Here is a 19,991-nt window from a genome sequence, read left to right on the forward strand (position 1 = left end):
AATGTGTACCAGATGGCCGTCGTGAAAACAGCTAATGTCCAGGAACGCGAGACGGCCAGGAGGACGCCGTTAGAGCATGCGAAGTGCGCGGTGCTCTCGAAAGGACGCTTGTAGCCTTGCAAAAGACTTGTGGGTGCATTTTCATCATTGTGGGGGCATATTTCAGGATTTTGGATGCATCTATCCCCACAAAATGATATAAAATTACACAACTGCCCATGTCCTACTTTTTATATCTTTGTGTGCTCATATTGTAGATATGTAGGTACCTGATTGGTACAAAAACGCAGACATTTGACAACATGCAAGCGAAGCGAACACAGTGTGACAAGGCTGATAAGCAGATATATTTGCAAACATGGATGACATCAGTAGTAATGCACCGGCTAATTTAGGCGGTGCCGATGTCTCAACAGTGAATAAAATGCCCTATAGCGCATGCCAAAAGGATCGCAAACGTCGTCTCCGAAGTCTCGCTGTCAGTCAGAGCAACTACAGGCTCCCTGAGTACAAGCTGGCATCTTGTCGGTGGACCTTGTCCCGGAAGGTCACATGTAAAAGAACAAATGTGAATGAATGGTCATTTGCAATGTTCGTTCAGGTCACTTGATCATCTTTGTTTCCTTGTCATGTCATACTGAATCGCTGCAGCAATGCTATATGAATTCACACGGAACTGTGGCTTGTTTCTCTCCTGAGTGCTGTATTAATACTGAACGCTGGAGCATCCCTGAATCGTTCCACTTTTGGAACTTCACATGTCAAGGTGTTGCGATACCCAATAACCTAATGCCCATCCCATGCCCAAAGGTGTTCATCAAAGCACGATCAATGAGCAATGGACGATAGTCTACGGGACCTCAGCAGCTGCTGATCTCAAGAAGAAAGAAGACTGGGGCTCCCGATTTCAGCAGCTGTAGCTCTCAGGAAGATATCCCTCAACGACTGCAGATCTCTGAGAGGCAGCCGCCCTCAACAACTGCAGATGCTAGGAAAGCCTTGGCACTCGGCAGGCCACAGATCTCCGGAATTTCGTTAGTGCGCCGCTCAGCATCTGCAGATCTCTGGAGGGCAGTAGCGAGGAGAGTGGTTGCAGTTGAGCTGACACCAGGCGTCCATACCGGGTACCCTCGACATGGCACCCACGCTGACACAGACGCGCGCGGCAGGCTCAACTTCAGTGGTCGGTGCTGAAGTCGCCGGAGAGGTCGGACGGGCAGGGCGGATCCTCGGCCTGATCGGGCGGACCTCCGGACGAGCTGGGCGGACCTCTGGACGAGCCGGGCGGACCGGGCGGACCGGGCGGACCTTCGACTGGACAGGTCGGGTCGGGCGGGCCGGACGAGCCGCCGGGCGTGCTGGAATCGGGACCGGAGCCGCCGCAGGAATCGGCCGGGCCTTTCTCGCCTCGTCCACCTCATTCGGAACCTCCGGCACGGTCGGACTGAAAACAAACAATTATGTTGGTCAGAGATGAACAGCCAGACTTAACTTTGCCCTAATAATGCTTCATTGAATGTCTCATTAGGGTTTGGCTAGATGATGATTACTTCACAATGATATTACAAGTTTTTGCTAATGTGGAGTGATTTGTCAGCTCAAAAGGTATCCTGTGACGTCATGTTTCTGCTCACCGGTAGTCCGACGGACCAACGTCGTCACCGACGGCGACGTCCGAGCAGCCGTAGAACTCCTCCTGGGGGCCGCAGCCGACCGCGTACGAGCCGTTCACGCACTGACCCCAGCTGTTTCCGGCGTGGTAGCGCCACTGTGGGACGGCCGGCATACGGTCACAAGGCGCAGAAATGTGGAACAGACGTAGACTACGGCACGGCAATCGGGGTGGACAAAAAATACCTACATCTGCATTCCGGGGCTATCATACTCGTATATGTGCGTAGGACGAACCTTTACCACCGCTGCTTTTCAACGAAATGCCAATGTTAGACACCTGCTTCTTGGTCATTCGCAGAATTTGTCCGGATTCTGACTTCGGAAACGTAACTCATGAGCCCATAACACTTTAAACCTAGCACCTTTTTGTTGGATTTTTACATCCGCTGGGAGCCAGCTCCGGAACCACATCCGCCAACACAAAAACCAGATGACATGTCCGTCCAAAAGCCACGCAGGAGTCACACACACACACATACCTACTCGCCTCCCTCCTCCCCTCCCTCCCTCCCTCCCTCCCTCCCCCCTCTCTCTCTCTCTCTCTCTCTCTCTCTCTCTCCCTCACATCGCATACCTACATCCACACCCACATCCTGGCATAGGTACGCACATTCACATGATTCACACGAGGGCTTTTTGTACTCCGGCTTATCAACATTGAATCACGGAAACATAAAAAAGCATACCTACCGCTAGGTGTGGACAATACGACCAGAGTGGCGCTTCTGGACTAATTAAATGAAACGTGCGATAATGAACTGTTTTAGCTTAATTCGTTTACTAAGCCTAGGCCGCCGCCTCTAGCGACCAAATATGATTAAACATAACTATTCCTGGACTTTTGGATATGACGCAAACCTACACCATAGTGTAATAAATAACAAGTGAAGACACTTCGATTATTTTGTGTAGGTAATGCGTTTTCTTCTGCCGGAAGTGCTCTCTCAGAAAATCAACGATATCTGATGACGATTGATGACGTTTTCGTCATTGTAGTGCAAAAGTTTCATCCCTGTAGTGAAAACTTGTAACCCAAGAAACTACTATCCAAGCTTGTAGTTATATAAGTGTTGGTTTTAACAGCTAATTCACCCTTATTTTCTACAAAACACTGAAAATAAATCCCTCTACACGCAACTTGAAATGAAATATCACTTAAACATAATGAGAAGACCAAATACCTATTTTTACTACACATCTTTACAAGCTAAGAATGTCTTCTTTATGCCAGAATGGGTATAGCGTATGAACACAGGGACAGGCCCCACAGCTCGCAATACCTAAGAATTCATGTTCTCTTATCAGGCATATCGTTCGGAAGCTGTGTAAATGCCGACGCAGTGTTAAAATGGGCCAAACAGCTATTCATTAACTGGGCATTTCACCAGGCTGAAACGCATCGATGTCCCCTGATTTTGCATATTATAATGCATTCAATAGGAACAATGAACATGCGATGACTCTCATTCATTTCGCGCAATAAAAAGCATAGGTTCTCAAGTCAAAGTGAAGGAAAAGACCGATCAAAATGACTCGTATAATACAGACTTTGTTTAAATACTCTACACTTTTAGGGGCTGGTACTGTTAAGGCCTGGCTACACTATGCGTTTTTTGCGTGCGTTTTTGCAGGTTTGCGTGTTTTGCGGAATATCGTTCTAGGAAAAAAGTTATAAACTATATAATTTTAACTTTGGTTATATACAAAAGCTAATATAACTCTTATGTAACTAAAATTTAAGGTGAAAAACATCACAAAAACGTAATATCGTTCTTTTTTTCTAGAACGATATCACGCAAAACACGCAAACACGCAAAAAACGCACGAAGAAAACGCATAGTGTAGCCAGGCCTTTATGGTGTCTTCTATTTTTGAATATTTTCATACCGGTTCTGTCACATTGCATTCAGTTAGCGATCATACATGCAATAAAAACAGTGGGTTCTCGAGAGTAAAGTTACGGAATAGAGTGAATGCTGATACGATGTTCAGCATGTTGGAGCGCAGAATGCAGATAGATCGAGTAGGACTTTCATCGGGCTGTGGCACATCGATGTCCTCTGATTTTGAATATTTTCACGCATTTTATAAGAAAATGCGATTATTTTCTTTCATTAAATGCAATAAGAAACATGGGTTCTCGAGTCTATGTCAATCAAAGGACCGATCAAAATGGGTTATGTTTTAGAAACGTTGTCAAAATACCCTACACTTTTTAGGAGCCGGTGGTGTTATGATGTCCTCTGTTTTTGAATATTTTCATACCGGTTCTGTCACAATGCATTCAGTAAGCGACCATACATGCAATAAAAACAGTGGGTTCTCGAGAGTAACGTTACGGAATAGAGTGAATGCTGATACGATGTTTAGCATGTTGGAGCGCAGTTGGATCGAAGAGCACTTTCAGCTCTTCTGGGCTGTGGCACATCGATGTCCTCTGATTTTGAATATTTTCACGCATTTTATAAGAAAATATGATTATTTTCTTTCATTAAATGCAATAAAAAACATGGGTTCTCGAGTCTATGTCAATCAAAGGACCGATCAAAATGGGTTATGTTTTAGAGACGTTGTCAAAATACCCTACACTTTTTAGGAGCCGGTGGTGTTATGATGTCCTCTGTTTTTGAATATTTTCATACCGGTTCTGTCAAATTCCATTCAGTAAGCGACCATACATGCAATAAAAACAGTGGGTTCTCGAGAGTAACGTTACGGAATAGAGTGAATGCTGATACGATGTTTAGCATGTTGGAGCGCAGTTGGATCGAAGAGCACTTTCATCGGGCTGTGGCACATCGATGTCCTCTGATTTTGAATATTTTCACGCATTTTATAAGAAAATATGATTATTTTCTTTCATTAAATGCAATAAAAAACATGGGTTCTCGAGTCTATGTCAATCAAAGGACCGATCAAAATGGGTTATGTTTTAGAGACGTTGTCAAAATACCCTACACTTTTTAGGAGCCGGTGGTGTTATGATGTCCTCTGTTTTTTTGGAGGTAAGCTATGGTATTTCTGAGCATGATTAATAATGTAAATAGAGTGAATAACCTTATGCTCATGTTATATGTTGCAAATTGATATAATTGAAACTAAATTGATAAATAAAAACGTTGTGTACAAAATCGTGTGTAACATGTGCCAAGACAAAACTAGTATTTACATAGGAGAAACTAAAAGACGCATCCGGGAGCGGTTTCACGAGCATTTGAGGGACGCAAAAAACCAAACCAAGGACACTCCACTCGGAGATCATGTAGCTAGGACACACCCAACCAGCATAGTTGGGCCCGAGTCGTTTAGCGTGTCGATCGAAAAAGTTTGCAAAGATGTACCAAACCTCAAAATAGCCGAGTCAATCGAAATCAGAAACCAGCGACCCCACCTCAACACACAAACCTCATCATGGCCTCTCCTCAATCCCCCGCCATACACACCCCCAGTGGCTCCGGTAGCTCCAGCGTAACATACAATATTGTAGAATACCTATTGTATAGCATTGTCATGTCATGAGTGTGTATGAGAACAATGGACAACTATATATTATGTGTATTATGTATATTGTATATACATATTATGTATGTATCTATTGAGTATGTATGAGAACAATGGACAACTATATATTATGTGTATTATGTATATTGTATATACATATTATGTATGTATCTATTATGTTTATTGTATATTGTATGCGCATATGTATGTATCCATCTATTATGTAAAGTATGTATCCATCTATCTATGTATCCATCTATTATGTTAAGTATGTATATTGTAAACGTATATGTATTTTTTGGCATTATGTTCATTATGTATATTTGAAAGCATTATCATGTATAATGTGCAAATGTTGACACGCACCTGAATGATAGTACCTACGTACTGATCGACCTTATCCAACGAGAACCATATCAAAAGATGCACGTTTTGTATTCCGTTTGAATCAGCTTTGTTTCGCTGCTTAATTGCTATTCTTATTCTGATGACGGTGCAATATCGAAATATATCAATTTAGTTTCAATTATATCAATTTGCAACATATAACATGAGCATAAGGTTATTCACTCTATTTACATGTCCTCTGTTTTTGAATATTTGCATACCGGTTCTGTCACAATGCATTCAGTAAGCGACCATACATGCAATAAAAACAGTGGGTTCTCGAGAGTAACGTTACGGAATAAGAGTGAGGGCTGATACGATGTTCAGCATGTTAGAGCGCAGTTAGATCGAGTAGGACTTTCATCGGGCTGTGGCACATCGATGTCCTCTGATTTTGTGTGTACCATGGCATTCTGTAAGAGACTGGGATTATTTACCTTCATTTAGTGAAATAAAAAACGTGGGTTTTCATGTCTAAGTCAATTAAAAAATCCATCATGACGGGGCATGGAAGACGATGATGTAGGCTGAGGATAACGTTTAATCAGTTCAATGATTTAGGGAGTGACGTTTTATGACGTTTTATTACGTCATACTGCAGCGTGAGTAGCTACATAGCCCACTTCCAGCTGAAGAAAAGTTGTTACATGAGTTTGCATTATACATTGGTGAAGTGTCTTCACTTGTTATTTATTACACTATGCCTACACTTTCCGCTTTCCCACCCTCGAATTCTTTGAAGTCTTTGAAATCTTCGAACTCAATATACAAAATAGGTATTGTCTAGGTATAATATGAAGTAGATGAATGAATAAGGATTCCAAGTTTATTTTATTTCTATCTCTGTGTTTATTGCGCAGTAACTTTCAAGTTTCAACCGTTATCTGCTCAAGAACCTCCTGGATCCGACCTCAAGGCCCATTCATATAGTCATTCCAGAGCGGCGCTGATTGCTAACTTTACCACAATGACTATACCTACAGCCATGGGTGCGGAACGGAAGTTTCCTTTGCAGTGTATGCGCCATGCACACTCCTCCGGTTCTCAACTTCCTGCGATACGTGCGTCTGGATTCCCTGAGTGGAATGTGTATACAATCTGGAGCAGCCCGTATAACGAGCGGCCCATTCCTCGAGTTTTGCAGCCCTCTACGGGAAGAACGACCTTCAGAGCAGATAGTGTAACGGAATTGCGGTGGAGACGAGACACGTCACAAAGCGGCCGCTGTCCGTCGTGGAAACAGACGCGGAAGGGACGCCCACACAAATGGGGAAGAGGGAGGGGTGGAGGGGAGTCTTGAGTCTTGACCTACTCTCCGTCTGTCCTCATGACCGATCCACAGTGAAGTCAGTGTCATCACCGAACGGTCTGCCGCGCCATATTACAATCCACCGACCGACCCCTGAGCTGTCTCGTGACCGGGGATAACTCTTCATGAGAGTCCTCTGACCTGAAGCTCGTGACAGGGGGAACGCTACAGACAGGGCCTGCTAACCTGAAACTCTCTCCAGGGGAACCTACTGACCTGGAACTCTCTAGCTACAAGGGGAGCCCGCTGACAGGGATAAATCGCTACAGGGCCTGCTGACCTGGAAGACGCAGTGCTGGCAGGTGAGGCCGGCCGGCAGCTGGAGCCACACCTTCACACGCCGGTCCCGGGGGTGGATCGGTATCTCTGTCACCTCCGAGTCCGCTACCGTTAGCACGTGGCTGAAACACGACGACAGCAGCTGTCAGCAGGTGTCGGGAAGAGCACCGAACAGGTATCCGTATAACTAAACAAAAACTGTGAGCAGGGGCCGGGACGAGTGCTAAACAGACACTAAACAGACGTGCCCGTAGGCAGCTGTCGGAAGAGTCCGGAACAGATACTGAACTTAGTGAACAGACACAAGCAATAAACGTGCACAATTGGTGGCATTGTTTAAACAAGAAAGTTGATATTGTCACAAAAATAATTGTGTTTCTTACCGGTCCAGACATTCCTGGGTCGCTTCTGTGTCGAAGCCTGGCACCGAACAGATCTTGAACTGGATGAAGCCCTTGTGGTTGGCCGTGATGTGCACATCGACCTCTATAACCTGTGACAAACGAGGAGAAAAATGAACACGCGACAGGGATTTGAGCCGCAACAGCTAACCTCCAATAGCAAGACGAACGTTTATCGAGACAGCTGTGATGTTTCAGCGGTGCACCGTACTGCTGTACCGTACCACTGCTCACCTGTTGTTCGAGGTACCGCTCGGTGATGTACCCGCGGTACACCGTACTGCTGTACCGTACCACACCTCACCTGCTGCTCGAGGTACCGCTCAGTGATGTACCCGCGGTACACCATACTGCTGTACCGTACCACACCTCACCTGCTGTTCGAGGTACCGCTCGGTGATGTACCCGCGGTACACCGGCCCGCCGATCTCGTTAGTCCGCGGTACAGGCTCGTCGTAAGGATCGCCACAGATGCCGCAGCGCCCGCCCAGCGATATTTGGTGCTGGAGACACAGCATGCAGAGGGTTCAGACTTCAGTATAGGTACAGCGAATTATATGGACAACATTATTAATTGCAATCTACTCCGGCAAATTTCTCAGTCAAGGCAAGCGTCGGCAAAATAGTCTAGAAAGTTACATTGAAATACTGTACTCTACGCTTCCAAGAAAGATATCACATATTTGCCGACAAGACACAAACCATCCAAAACTTGGAGTGATTTGCGATTGATCTGTTGCCTGTTGGGTTTGACCCTGTTGACATAAAACCAGCAGTACCTACATATATTCATTATCCATGATCGCCAGCAGAACGGTTTGACGATTACGAGCATAATCCTTTACCGGTTTAAAAGGTTACACAATTCGAGTTACCATACATGCAACACTTCCTTCTTATTTCTAATTGAGTTTACCAGTGACGATTAAAATAATGGATATATGTTTCATTGAATGGCGAGCGCGACCGGTAGCCTAGTGCCTACTCACATCTCTGCCGCCGCAGTAGAGCTGGTTGTCGTCGTAGTTGATCGGCGACTTGTAGCCGAACCTCCAGAGGGATGAGCGTGCGGGCGGCCGCAGCAACCGACCGTGGCCGTCCACCCAGCTCAGCTGTGGCGTGGGTAAAGGTCAGGTCAGGCCAGGTCATAACACAACAACCGACCATGGCCGTCCACCCAGCTCAGCTGTGACACAGGTAAAGGTCAGGTCAGGTCAGGTCATCACACAGCAGCCGACCGTGGCCGTCCACCCAGCTCAGCTGTGACGTGGATAAAGGTCAGGTCAGGTCAGGTCATAAGCAGCAGCCGGCCGTGGCCGTTCCCCCAGCTCAGCTGTGATGTGGGCAGAGGTCAGGTCAGGTCAGGTCAGGTCAGGTCATAACACAGTGGCCGACCGTGATCGTGTTCATCTATCCATCTCCAATGTCACATGGGCAAAGGTCAAATCAAAACAGGCATCTTATCGTAAAGATATTACAGAGATTGGTGGATACTGGATATGTTCATTGTGACATGCCCAAAACTATTGATCAATGATCACACTTTTAAGATGTATCTTAAAGTAAATCAATTAACTGAAAACGTTTAACTTACCAGCAAAAAGAAGAATATAACGTGACCGATTTGTATCGCCTGTGAAAGGAAAAGTTTCACAACAGGTTAACTAAATTTCAACTTCAAGTCAACAAACTGCTCTAATAACTCACTTCCTCTATGCAACATATTTTCAAATTGCGAGCAATTGTCATAAGCATAAGACAGCAACAGGTTCAAATTAAGAATGTCATGATATAAGCAAAGTAGCGAAGACTGCAACTCAATGCCAATCAATATCACATGCTAACATGGCTAGTTATAAGCGTAGGGGAAGTTGGGGCAATGCCGGAGTTGGGGCAAAGCCGAAATTCGAGATATTTCGAAAACCGTAAGACATGGATGCCACCTGTCAGTGATGCTCTGAAGCTTAAGTGACTACAATTATCGCATGTTTGTTACGAGTCGTCATTCGGAATACTTCGACTGTGAGGGCGCCAAGAGCGTTTTCAAGGTACGTTTCCCTTGTACTACATGCGCCTTTGAAGCTGCATTTCTTACTCATTATGCTACCGTTTGTCTGGCCAATTCGGTCAAGTAATCTTTAGCATGTCTTTGCATAAGTGTGCTGCCTATTTGAAATTTATACAGCACGTTGAAAAGTTATGGGCCTGCAAATGAAAGTATGGCAGGCTGGGGTAATGCCGAAAACGTGCGATTACGCACGTGTTAAAAGCACGCTACGTGGACTTCACTGCTGTAGAATAGCAACGCGTATTTTTAGTCACACAAATAACACTTTCAACCGACACAACGGCCTGTTACCTATAAGGAATGATTTACCTGGCATGTTCTTATTATATCACACAATTATAACTTCCAGTGTGCACCGCGTCCTCAAGCTCTTAAAACGCGTGTCAGCTTTGATCAATTCTGGATAAAGTTTGAGATAAAATGGCAAAACATCAATGTCGGCATTCCCCGTAGATCATTTCTCCCATTTTCGGCTTTCCCCGCAGTCCGGGGCAACGCCGAAAAAGTCACTTCTTTGATATTTTTAGTTTGTGCGCTTAACGGTATGCGAATTCATCAAATGCGCCTGGTATGTTTGAAAGGCAAAAGACTGGCCTCTCGAATGACGCCAACAAGAATAGCTTATGTTGTCTACCTTGCGTGCTACGGGCGTCAGAAAAAAAGTCTTCGGCGTTCCCCCAACTTCCCCTACATCTTCGGCTGTCAATGACCGTTCATGCGTGACATGGTTGAGTGGGTGGGATGGGGATGGGGTCGAGGTGGAGGACTACTCACCATTTTTCTGTGTTTGTAACACCACTCGTTTCTCCCCTCACTCTCCCCGGTGATCGTGAGTTCGGGTGGGTCCGGCGGCTCCTGGCAGACTGACCGGCGTCTCGACACTGGCGGCGCTCCTATGTGTCGCACTGCCCTACCACATCGCCCTCTAATCGCGGCCGGTCTGTTTATGAACTGAATCACGGCCGTCGCCCAGCCTTCCGGTCGTTTCACGGTCCTCTGTTACCGTCCGGGAGCAGACTCTGGCCACCAATCGCAGCTGACCAATCACAGCTTCCCTGGACGCTGATTGGTCCCTCCCCTCCCCCACCGCTGGAGCGGGGACGCTGAGAGGACGGAAGACAGCACGTGCCGAGAGTATGCGTGGGTGACAAAGTTCACACGCCCTCGGGGGTAGGGTTTGCCAAACCACGGGAAACACGGGCATGATTTAGTGGAAACTGAAAGCCTATGTTTCTAAAACTTTATTCCGCCGCACGCATCAACGTTCTCCTCAAATCTATGCATAAAATGATAAATAGTTGTCTAGAAGCCATGATTGGATTGCGGATAGTATCGAAGCTTCAGTAGTTCAGTTTACGCTTGTACAATGCGACAAGACGAAAATTAAGAAGCAGTTTATCAATTTGTGAGAACTTTGGCTAAATGCCGGGATTGTCTGCATCCGGGTCAGATCATAAAAATGATATGCCTATAGAAGTGAGCATCGGCTAGATAATCATGACTTTTGACACCTGAATGCCTGATGTCTTTTACTTTGATTTTCCCTGCTACATAAATGACATTCAAAGAATTGTAAAATGAGAAAAATATAATCAGAGTGTGAATAACTTTCTAAGCCAGTCATTTTCCTGGCAAGCATGGTCAAGGTTAGGCTGGGCTCCTCGTTTTCATCTGCTCCCAAACTACTATTTTTCCGATCGTACGGCAAAATATATAGACTAAACCCTGCTGTGAGGGTTGATGAGGGCAATACCTACTGTCGCTGCCTTTGGCACCTGGAACTATAGGGCAAGGTCATCCCCACATTCCAAGTTTTTGCCGCTCGCAGTAAATTCGCGAGCCTATTGTAGCGCTGAGACAGGTTAGAGCTGGGCCAGGCTGACTCCCAAATAAACCTGGATCGTGTGAATGAGTTACCCAGCATGAAGATCGCCAGGACGCAGCTGTAAGTATCTTATCGCCAGAGCGTAGCTATAGGTACCCGTCAGGGGAGTATAATAACATACCTATTACCTATAGGCACCTCGACGCAGTTGAAACGTTTCAACCAAACGTTATTCTTTTTCTCATCGAGATGCGTAATTCGGGGTAGGTATCTCATCGTCTTAGTATACACATTCTGAACTTATATCGTGCTGGCCGATTCGTTACTTCTGACTCCGACTCCACTACGGCTCACAGCTGGCCGGAAGTGAATCACTTCCGGTGTCGCTCCATGGTTCCGGTCCTGTCAAAGCAGCCATGTGACTATGACTCTGATACGATAAATCGCGGTGGTTCATAGCGGTAACGGTCGGGAGGCATTTTCAGCACAAACCGCGCGTTTTTAGACACGTGACCTAGTCATAGCTATAGCCATGACCTGTCATAGATGACTTGTCGCGCGTCGCATACCTATAGCGCCCTGCTATTCCGGGGGCGGGGGAGGTAGGTGTATCAGTGTGTACTATGGTCATGACGCGTTCAATCATTGTGACGTCATTAGGAAGCCGTTACAGAACGTGACTTGGAAAGTGGAAACCTAATGAAGATAGTGATAGGCATAATGTTTAACTTGTGACTGTTGGCTGTGATTACCTAAAGTTCCACGAACTAGAGGATAAGGCTGATTGCGTCGTGTATTACCTATGCGGTGACAGTGGGGTCTCTCAGAAGTAGGGATGAAGGGCAGTGACATCAATGCCATACACCGGCAGCTAAGAAACAAATGCGATTTTATCCTATAATTGCCACATCAAATGCGACAAAGAAGGCCCGCTAAATGAAATTGTTTAAATCACCCTCGAGTTAAAAAAAAAATTGCAGCGTTGAACGAAATCCCTGTTTGGTTCATAAGTGAATGGTTTCGTGATAATGTAGTCTCGCGTTGTGTATATTTAGTCATTTAACTCAGTCATTGATCTTACGGTAGTACCTAGGTCTCACCAATCTTAAATCAATCATGAATCATGAATGCAAATCAGATCTTAGCTTTATATTCTTCGGTTCTTTGATTCACACTTAACCCGCGCCCCACTGGGGTCTGTGTATAACACGCCCTACTGGGGGGGGGGGGGGGGGCTATTCATAGCCCCCCCCCTCCTAACTCCGAAACTACTGGGCCGATCGTCAAAATTCAAACGGCGTCTGATAGCCCCGGAAAAACTGTCGAGCGAAACCTAATTTCATTGACCTCGAGGTCACCGATGACGTCACAGGTCAGGTCAAAGTAAAAATTATTAGCACTTTGGCTTGTTCACATTTTGGGCTCTGGCCGCCGTCTTACAAGTCAGATCAGGCTCATTTTTGGTTTCCACACTCGTGAACAGATGCTCTAGATACCTTGAGGGTACCAAACTTGTACTTTGATTTTCAGGTCAGGGTCAGGTCAACACAGGTCACGAAAATATTATATCATGCGTCGGTCACGTGACACATGTTTTATGGTCCATTTAGGCAATAGATTTCGAATTTGATGTCGTCTGTGTCATTCAAGGTCATTTTGAGTCGAAATTAGCTTAGGTCAGGTCACTTTCAGGTCAAAAAAGGTCAAATTTTGAAGTTGAAATTTTTCAACAAAAAAGGTGTCTATTGGATGCAGTTTGAGCTCAGGAACACGATGGTGCCATTTATATTGGTGTACGATGCCAAATACGTACTGAAAAATTGATTTGAAAAATTAATAATTGTGAATTTTTTGCAATAATGCGTATAACTTGGCCATTTTTGAAGATATTTAGCTAAAACTTGCTAGAGTTAGTCATAATCATGCGTTCTGTCACATATATTCCGGTTTTTTTCGAAAAATCAAAAACTTTTTGAAAAAAATATAAAAATATAAATTTTAAATATTATTATATAAAATTTTCGAATTTTTCAAAATTTTGAAAATCCGAGATAGCAGTTTGATAGCGCGGTCAATTCTGAGTTCTTTCATGCAACGAAATTGGATCTAGCTTAAAAACTGAGCTCTTGGGAGCGATTGCCGTGGTTCAATGTTTTGCGTCGAAATCGGACGAACATGACGTCACTCTGACGTCATTTCCGGCCGACCTATGGTAGCTACGAAGTTCAAATTTTGACACAAGGTGTCAAATTGATGCAGCCGAAGGTACTGAAAGTTTGGCGTCGATTCGTCAAGCGGTTTGGAAGTTATTGCAGAAAAACGGGAGGGGGGGCTATAAATAGCCCCCCCCCCCCAGTGGGGCGCGGGTTAATTCACAACATTTCATTGCCAAGTTCCCCCATTCCTCTTCATCTTCGACTTCGCCTCATTTTTGACTTAAGTCTTTTTTCTTGCGGAGGACGGCTCGCGCTATAGAGGCAAGAGAACCGCTAAATGCTCGTAAACATTCTCCCCCACCTTGACCTTCTGCACCATGAAGGTCAATATACACAATGAATAGGCACAGTTGCAACTTGCAAGTTCACTCGATCACACCGCATTGCAGTTCGATAGTGTCGACGCCACAGTATGTTTAAGCCGTCCGTTTCACGGGCAGCCTTACGCCGGGGCAGATTCTAGATGCACCAGCTTCACCACGGGTCTGGTGTAGACCTTCCCTTTGCATTGGACATCTACCACCCTCACATGTCCATCAGCTCCAGGGTGCACCTTGATCACTCTGGCCAGCGGCCACTGACCCCTGGTGACCGATGACTCTGCCATCAGTACCACGTCCCCTACTGCCAGGTCTTCATGGGACGTCCTCCACTTTGTACGAGCTTGTAGCGAAAGCACATATTCTCGCTGCCATCTTTTCCAAAACGCTGCGACCAACTGTTGAACCAGGCGCCACCTCTTCAAGTGATCTCTCGCGCCCTCGAGCCCGGCATCCGCTTGCAGCTGAATATGTCCCACCAAGAAGTGTGCAGGAGTCAGAGGCGGCTGATCAGTCGGGTCGGCTGACAGCGGAGTCAGCGGACGCGAGTTCAGAAGAGCCTCAGCGCGACTTAAGGCGGACTGTAGCTCTTCATCGGTGATGCTTGTGGTCCGCAGAGTGCTGTACATAGCACGTTTCACGGACTTGATGAGGGATTCATAAACTCCTCCAAAATGAGGCGCAGCGGGAGGGTTGAAGTGCCAGCGGATACCTCTCGTGACTCCTTGCTTGTGGATTTTACGCCTGTCCAGAGCATCTGACGTTTTCTTCAGCTCTTTTTCGGCACTGACAAAGTTCCGGCCATTGTCACTCCAGATGTCCTCAGGAACACCCCTTCTTGAGGTGAATCTGTCCAAGGTGCACAAAAACGAGTCGGTGTCTAAAACATACGCCATTTCCAGGTGCACTGCTCTAGTTTGAAAACAGGTGAAAAGACAGATGTATCGCTTTGTCTTCACTCTTCCTCTTTCGTTTTTTGTTTCCACTGGCCCAGCGAAGTCTACACCGCAGTGGGAAAATGCTCTGTACGTCGGCTTCAGCTGCTCTTTCTTCATCGGGGCCATTATTTGCGCTCCAGTCTTCTCGCGCCTTCGTTTGCACTCAGGACACGTCCGAATGCATCTCTTGATTTCTTCTCTTGCGCTGACCAACCAAAATGTCTGCCTCAGCTCGGCCAAATTGTGTTCTACCCCGAGCTCGTGGTCGAACTTATCGTGGATATGTCGCACGATGAGCGCAGACACTGCATGCCTCTTCGGGAGAACGTAGGGATGTCTTGTGTTGTACGGTAGATCTGCATGGCCTATTCTGCCTCCCACTCGTATGAGACCATTTTCGTCTATGAACGGGTTCAATCTTTGTAGGCGGCTTTCTTTTCCTCTTCCATCTCGCCGCTTCTTAGCGCGCCCTTGCGTGGTTTCTTCGTTCCTGTGGATTTCGAGCCAGCGACGTTCATCCTCGAAAGCATCTGTCTGTGCTAAACGCACCCAAAATACTTCAGCTGCGGTCACTTCTTCAACAGTCAGCTCGAACGTGCTGGAAAGGCTGCTTTGTCCTCCACGTTTTCTGTTGTTCTTCTTCGGCCTGCACTGTTTTTCTGCTTCGAACTTGTGCCGATCCTTTCCTTTTTTCACCCTTTCTCTCAGAATTTGAATGAATCTTTGGATCCATGCTGTCACTCTGACCAGTCTTGTCCAGCTGGAATATCGTTCTGGGCGCAATCGATCCAGCGAGCCTGGTATTGAGCTGCTTGAGGCGAGCGTCTTTTGCTGCTGACGCTCAGAACAGAACTCAGAACTATCGAAGTCCATTCTCGCGAGGACTGGCTGGGGCGGCCAGTCTCCAGTGATAAGGAAGGCCGGGCCCTCCCACCACACTGCTTCGGACATCAGCACGTCCGCTGTGCACCCTCTGGATGCCAGGTCAGCAGGATTGGATGCTCCAGGCACGTGTCGCCACTGGGACGCATCCGTGTCGCTCCGGATCTCAGCAATACGGTTCGCCACGAAAGTCTTAAACCTTCTGGTTTCGTTGCTTATCCAGCACAGGACGTCCGTTGAGTCGGTCCAAAAGGTGACGTTCTACAGAGGTATCTCCAGAGCTTTACATGTCTTTTTAGCCAGCCGAAGGCCCATAACCGCGCCAATCAGCTCAAGTCGAGGAATGGTTTGCGTTTTCTTCCGCGGAGCTACCCTTGCTTTTGCCATGACAAGTCTGGAAATAATCTGGTTCTTCGTCGTCGTGACCATGTAACACACAGCTCCATAGGCTTTCTCTGAAGCATCCGTGAAGACGTGAAGTCGACTTTCTTTCACCGGACTACCGGGTCCAGCGTCGTGCAAACATCTTGGCATGCACGCCAGACTGAGGTGCACGAGGTTTTTACACCAGTTCATCCACTGACGCCGTATTGTACCGGTGATCTCTTCATCCCACGTCAGCTTCAGATCCCATGTTGACTGAAAAAGAATCTTTGCGACTATGACAAATGGCACCAAAAATCCTAGGGGATCGAAAACTGAGGCGAGCTTCTTCAGACATGATCGTTTGGAGCACGTCTGGTTCGGTTGTGTATCGTCCGCTACAGTGACGGAGAACACATCTGACTCAGCATTCCACACAACACCCAGCGTCTTGACGCTAGGTAGCTCGTCCTGTTGGAGGTGTACGTGGGCACCAGGTGCTCTCTGGTCCTCTGGGATGGCTTTGAGTACGGACTTGCTATTTGTCAGCCACTTTCTCATCGTCATTCCGGCACCTTGCATGAGTTCATTGAGTTCGCGCTGCGATTCCAAAGCGATATCTTCGTCTGTAAATGACGCCAATGCATCATCCATATATACGTTGTCCAAGATCACTCGGGAGGCGATCGGGTACTGTTCTTCATTTTTCTTGGCGTGCTCTCTCATGCACACACAGAAATATTGAGCGGAAAAACGGTGTAATTGAAAGTACCAAAAGGAACATTTTTTTGGTGTAAAATTACTCTGTTTTCTGGGTAAAAGAACACTTATATGTGTGTTTTGCTAGCTTCGGAGTGCTTCACTATTGTGTAGGAGAACCGCTTTCAGTGTAACTTTACCGCGGATCTCGCGTTACATTTACGCACAAATATGTGTTTTTGGTAAAAAGTACCAAAAGGAACACTCGCGTGGTAATCGTACACAAATTCATGACGGTAAATTTACACAAATATGACGGTTGTTATAACGATTTTTTCTGGTAAAGCTAATGTTGGGCCCGCAAAATTTGTAACGCAAGCGACACGCGGCGGGACGTTGTCGCCAGCCGCGAGCCTAGCTAAATGCAACGAAACATTGTGATGCTCAATGCCTACCCCATGCTGCAAACACGTTTGTTTGTTTGTCGTTTATTTTTAAGAATCGACATCACATCTGACGGAAATAAAAGTTAGATTAGCGTATATACCTTATCATGTATATAAGCTGATATTTCACAACGCATGGGCGCCGCTACAGGTCGCAGCCACCGCCCGTCTCCCGTCAACTGCCCGTAATTAATTAATAAATAAAAAATATATCATCTGTACGCACTACTTCACTGTGCCAAAATTATCGTTCATTTAATTAGCCATCGGCTCTCTGTTGCCTATCTGGCAAAATATTAGCATACCTATACCTAATTAACCCTAGAAAAGCATGAAAGTGCATCCATTATTTTCATAACACGACAGGCTGCAGCTCAGTTGAAAAATTACAAGCCCACCTTAGCACTCCGACAAAGCTGGATAATTTCCAGCAGCTCCTCCAATGTCGCTCCGCTTCAGATTTCAGACTCGGTCTTGATTGCAGTTATCGGACGATGACCACAATGCAGTATTTCACTTATTATTCACTTAGTCACTCATTACTCAGCTTATTATCGAACTAGATAAACACCACAGCACTGTTTTATCTCACTGATCGCACAAGAATGGGCAAACCCACTTTGCGCACTGCAGCCACAACACTCCCCCGCCGGCCCCCGCGGTCCCCGGCGCACAACTGACAGATTGCGAAAATGGCGCCGCCGCCGTCAGCATATAGCTCAAAATTTCGCTAAATTTACACTGGTTGACGTAAACGAACGGTGCTCTGGATGTGTACCGCAATTACCAGTGTGACACAACACTCATTCGCGTATGGATACACTTGCTTTGCATGGAAACATATCAGTTAGGTATTTGAACATCTGTTATGCTGTTACATTATCCTGTTTTGCGTAAAGATGCTTGTGTGGTGTAATAAAACTGCCGATGTTTGTTAGTTAACCAATAAACGTCGCATAAAAACAAACTTATTCTTGATGCCTTTACTTATTATGGCGTTGTGCGACGGATACCTTGCTTATTTATCACGAACATACTTAAACTAAAGATATTTTACTAAGTGAAGCAGAACTTTGAAGCTAATTGAACTATTTACGAGTATATTGAACTTGACATCGCTCAATATTTCTGTGTGTGTGACGTACTGGGTGCAGAACGGGGCCGCCGCGTTCCCGAACAGCCAGCGTTGTGCTTCGAAGATGTCTGGATGCCGGCTGACGTCGAAGTTTCTCCACAGGACGCGGTGGTACTGACGATCTTCGGGCGGGAGCTCTACTTGTAGAAACATTTCAGCTACGTCTCCCACAAGAGCCACCGAATGTTGTCTGAAGCGTAGCAGGATCTCTGTGAGGTCCGTGTACAGAGAGGGTCCTGGATATATCTCTGAGTTCAGACTTTTCCCCTGGTTCGTCGCAGCCGCGTCATAGACGATACGGAGTTTCGTGGTTGATTTATCTTCTCTCACTACTGGAAAGTGAGGCAGAAACCAGCCGCCGCCACCGCCAGCCATCCACTCTTCGTAGCTGTATTTCTTCATGTAGCCCTTTCTCTCATAGTCCTCAAGTATTTGGTTGTATCTTTCGGCAAGGTCACCACCCTTTTTCTTCAGCGAGTTTTCGGTTTTCTCAAGCCGCGAGGCGGCTGTTTCATAGTTGCAGTGCAGAGCTGGCCTCCCTCTTCTCCACGGTACTCCGATCTGGTAGCGTCCGTCGGAAAACTGCAGACTGGCAGCTGCCTTTTCTTCTGCCACCCTATCTTCGTGTGATGTCGGCGTGCCGTCTTCGTTGTTGTCACCCATCCAGTCTATATCTGACATTTTGTCAAATGCCTGAGTGATGTCTTTTTTGTCCAGCTGTGCAACTTTCGTCCTTAGTGTGCGAGCAAAGTTGGAGATGTTGTTGCCATTTTCTTCTGCATGTCTCATCGGTCCGAACGCCACCCAACCGAGAGGCGTCTTTAGAGCTGCTGGTTCGCCATCTCTACCTTTCCTCGTTTCTTCTGGAACGAACAGACTCAGAGTTTGCGGACTGACTCCTATTAGCATGTCCACGCCCTGCCTTCTGGACACATTTGGGAAACTTATATCGCTCAGGTGAGGCCACTTCGTTTTTAGAGCTGCCCAATCAAAGACTTCAGACGTGCTTGCCAGATCTTTCGTAATGAGTGCGGTTATGTCTGCTTTGAACCGGCCATCGGTGCCTTGTATGGACACATTCGTCTTCTTCATGTTCACTGGCTCCTGACCACGAACGGTCGTCAGGTTGAGCACGCACTCCTCACCAGTCACACCAATTTCAGCGGCCGCTGCTTCACTCACGTATGATGCATCCGAGCATGGGTCAAGCAATGCATTTACCACCAGGCTGTGCTTTCCTGCTTGCAGCACCACTGGCACTGTCTGGAAAACCACGGACTGCGTCGGGGATGATGTTGCCAGGGCTCGATTGCTGTGGGAAGTTTCTCTGGGCCCGGCTCCTCGCTGGGGAGAGTTGATGACAGGATCAATCGCTTCTTCTTGTTTGGTGGTGTCTCGGTAAGCTGCGTGCAACAAAGAGTGGTGGTTTCCTCTGCAGTCGCCCACTTCGCAGTTCTTAGATGCGGTGCAAGCTCGAGACATGTGCCGTTGTCCTAAACACCGGTAACAGAGACCTTTTTCTCTGCAGACGGCCAGCCTCTGAGGTAA

The 19,991-nt window shown here is 46.5% G+C and overlaps 1 protein-coding gene across 1 annotated transcript; it reads right to left on the reverse strand.

Moving 5' to 3' along the window:
- Window positions 1–328: 328 nt before the first annotated feature.
- On the reverse strand, window positions 329–10,663 carry LOC122372583. The gene is made up of 8 exons (XM_043349958.1): window positions 10,394–10,663; window positions 9,146–9,184; window positions 8,541–8,663; window positions 7,926–8,054; window positions 7,534–7,643; window positions 7,152–7,272; window positions 1,635–1,768; window positions 329–1,444 (listed from the first exon to the last, which is right to left on the reverse strand). Exons 1-8 carry the CDS (start codon window positions 10,394–10,396, stop codon window positions 1,048–1,050), a joined length of 1,056 nt encoding a protein of 351 aa, XP_043205893.1. The 5' UTR covers window positions 10,397–10,663; the 3' UTR covers window positions 329–1,047.
- Window positions 10,664–19,991: the final 9,328 nt, after the last annotated feature.

Source organism: Amphibalanus amphitrite, unplaced genomic scaffold (assembly GCF_019059575.1).
Source record: "Amphibalanus amphitrite isolate SeventyFive unplaced genomic scaffold, NRLGWU_Aamphi_draft 001376F_arrow, whole genome shotgun sequence".
Lineage (NCBI taxonomy): Eukaryota > Metazoa > Arthropoda > Thecostraca > Balanomorpha > Balanidae > Amphibalanus > Amphibalanus amphitrite.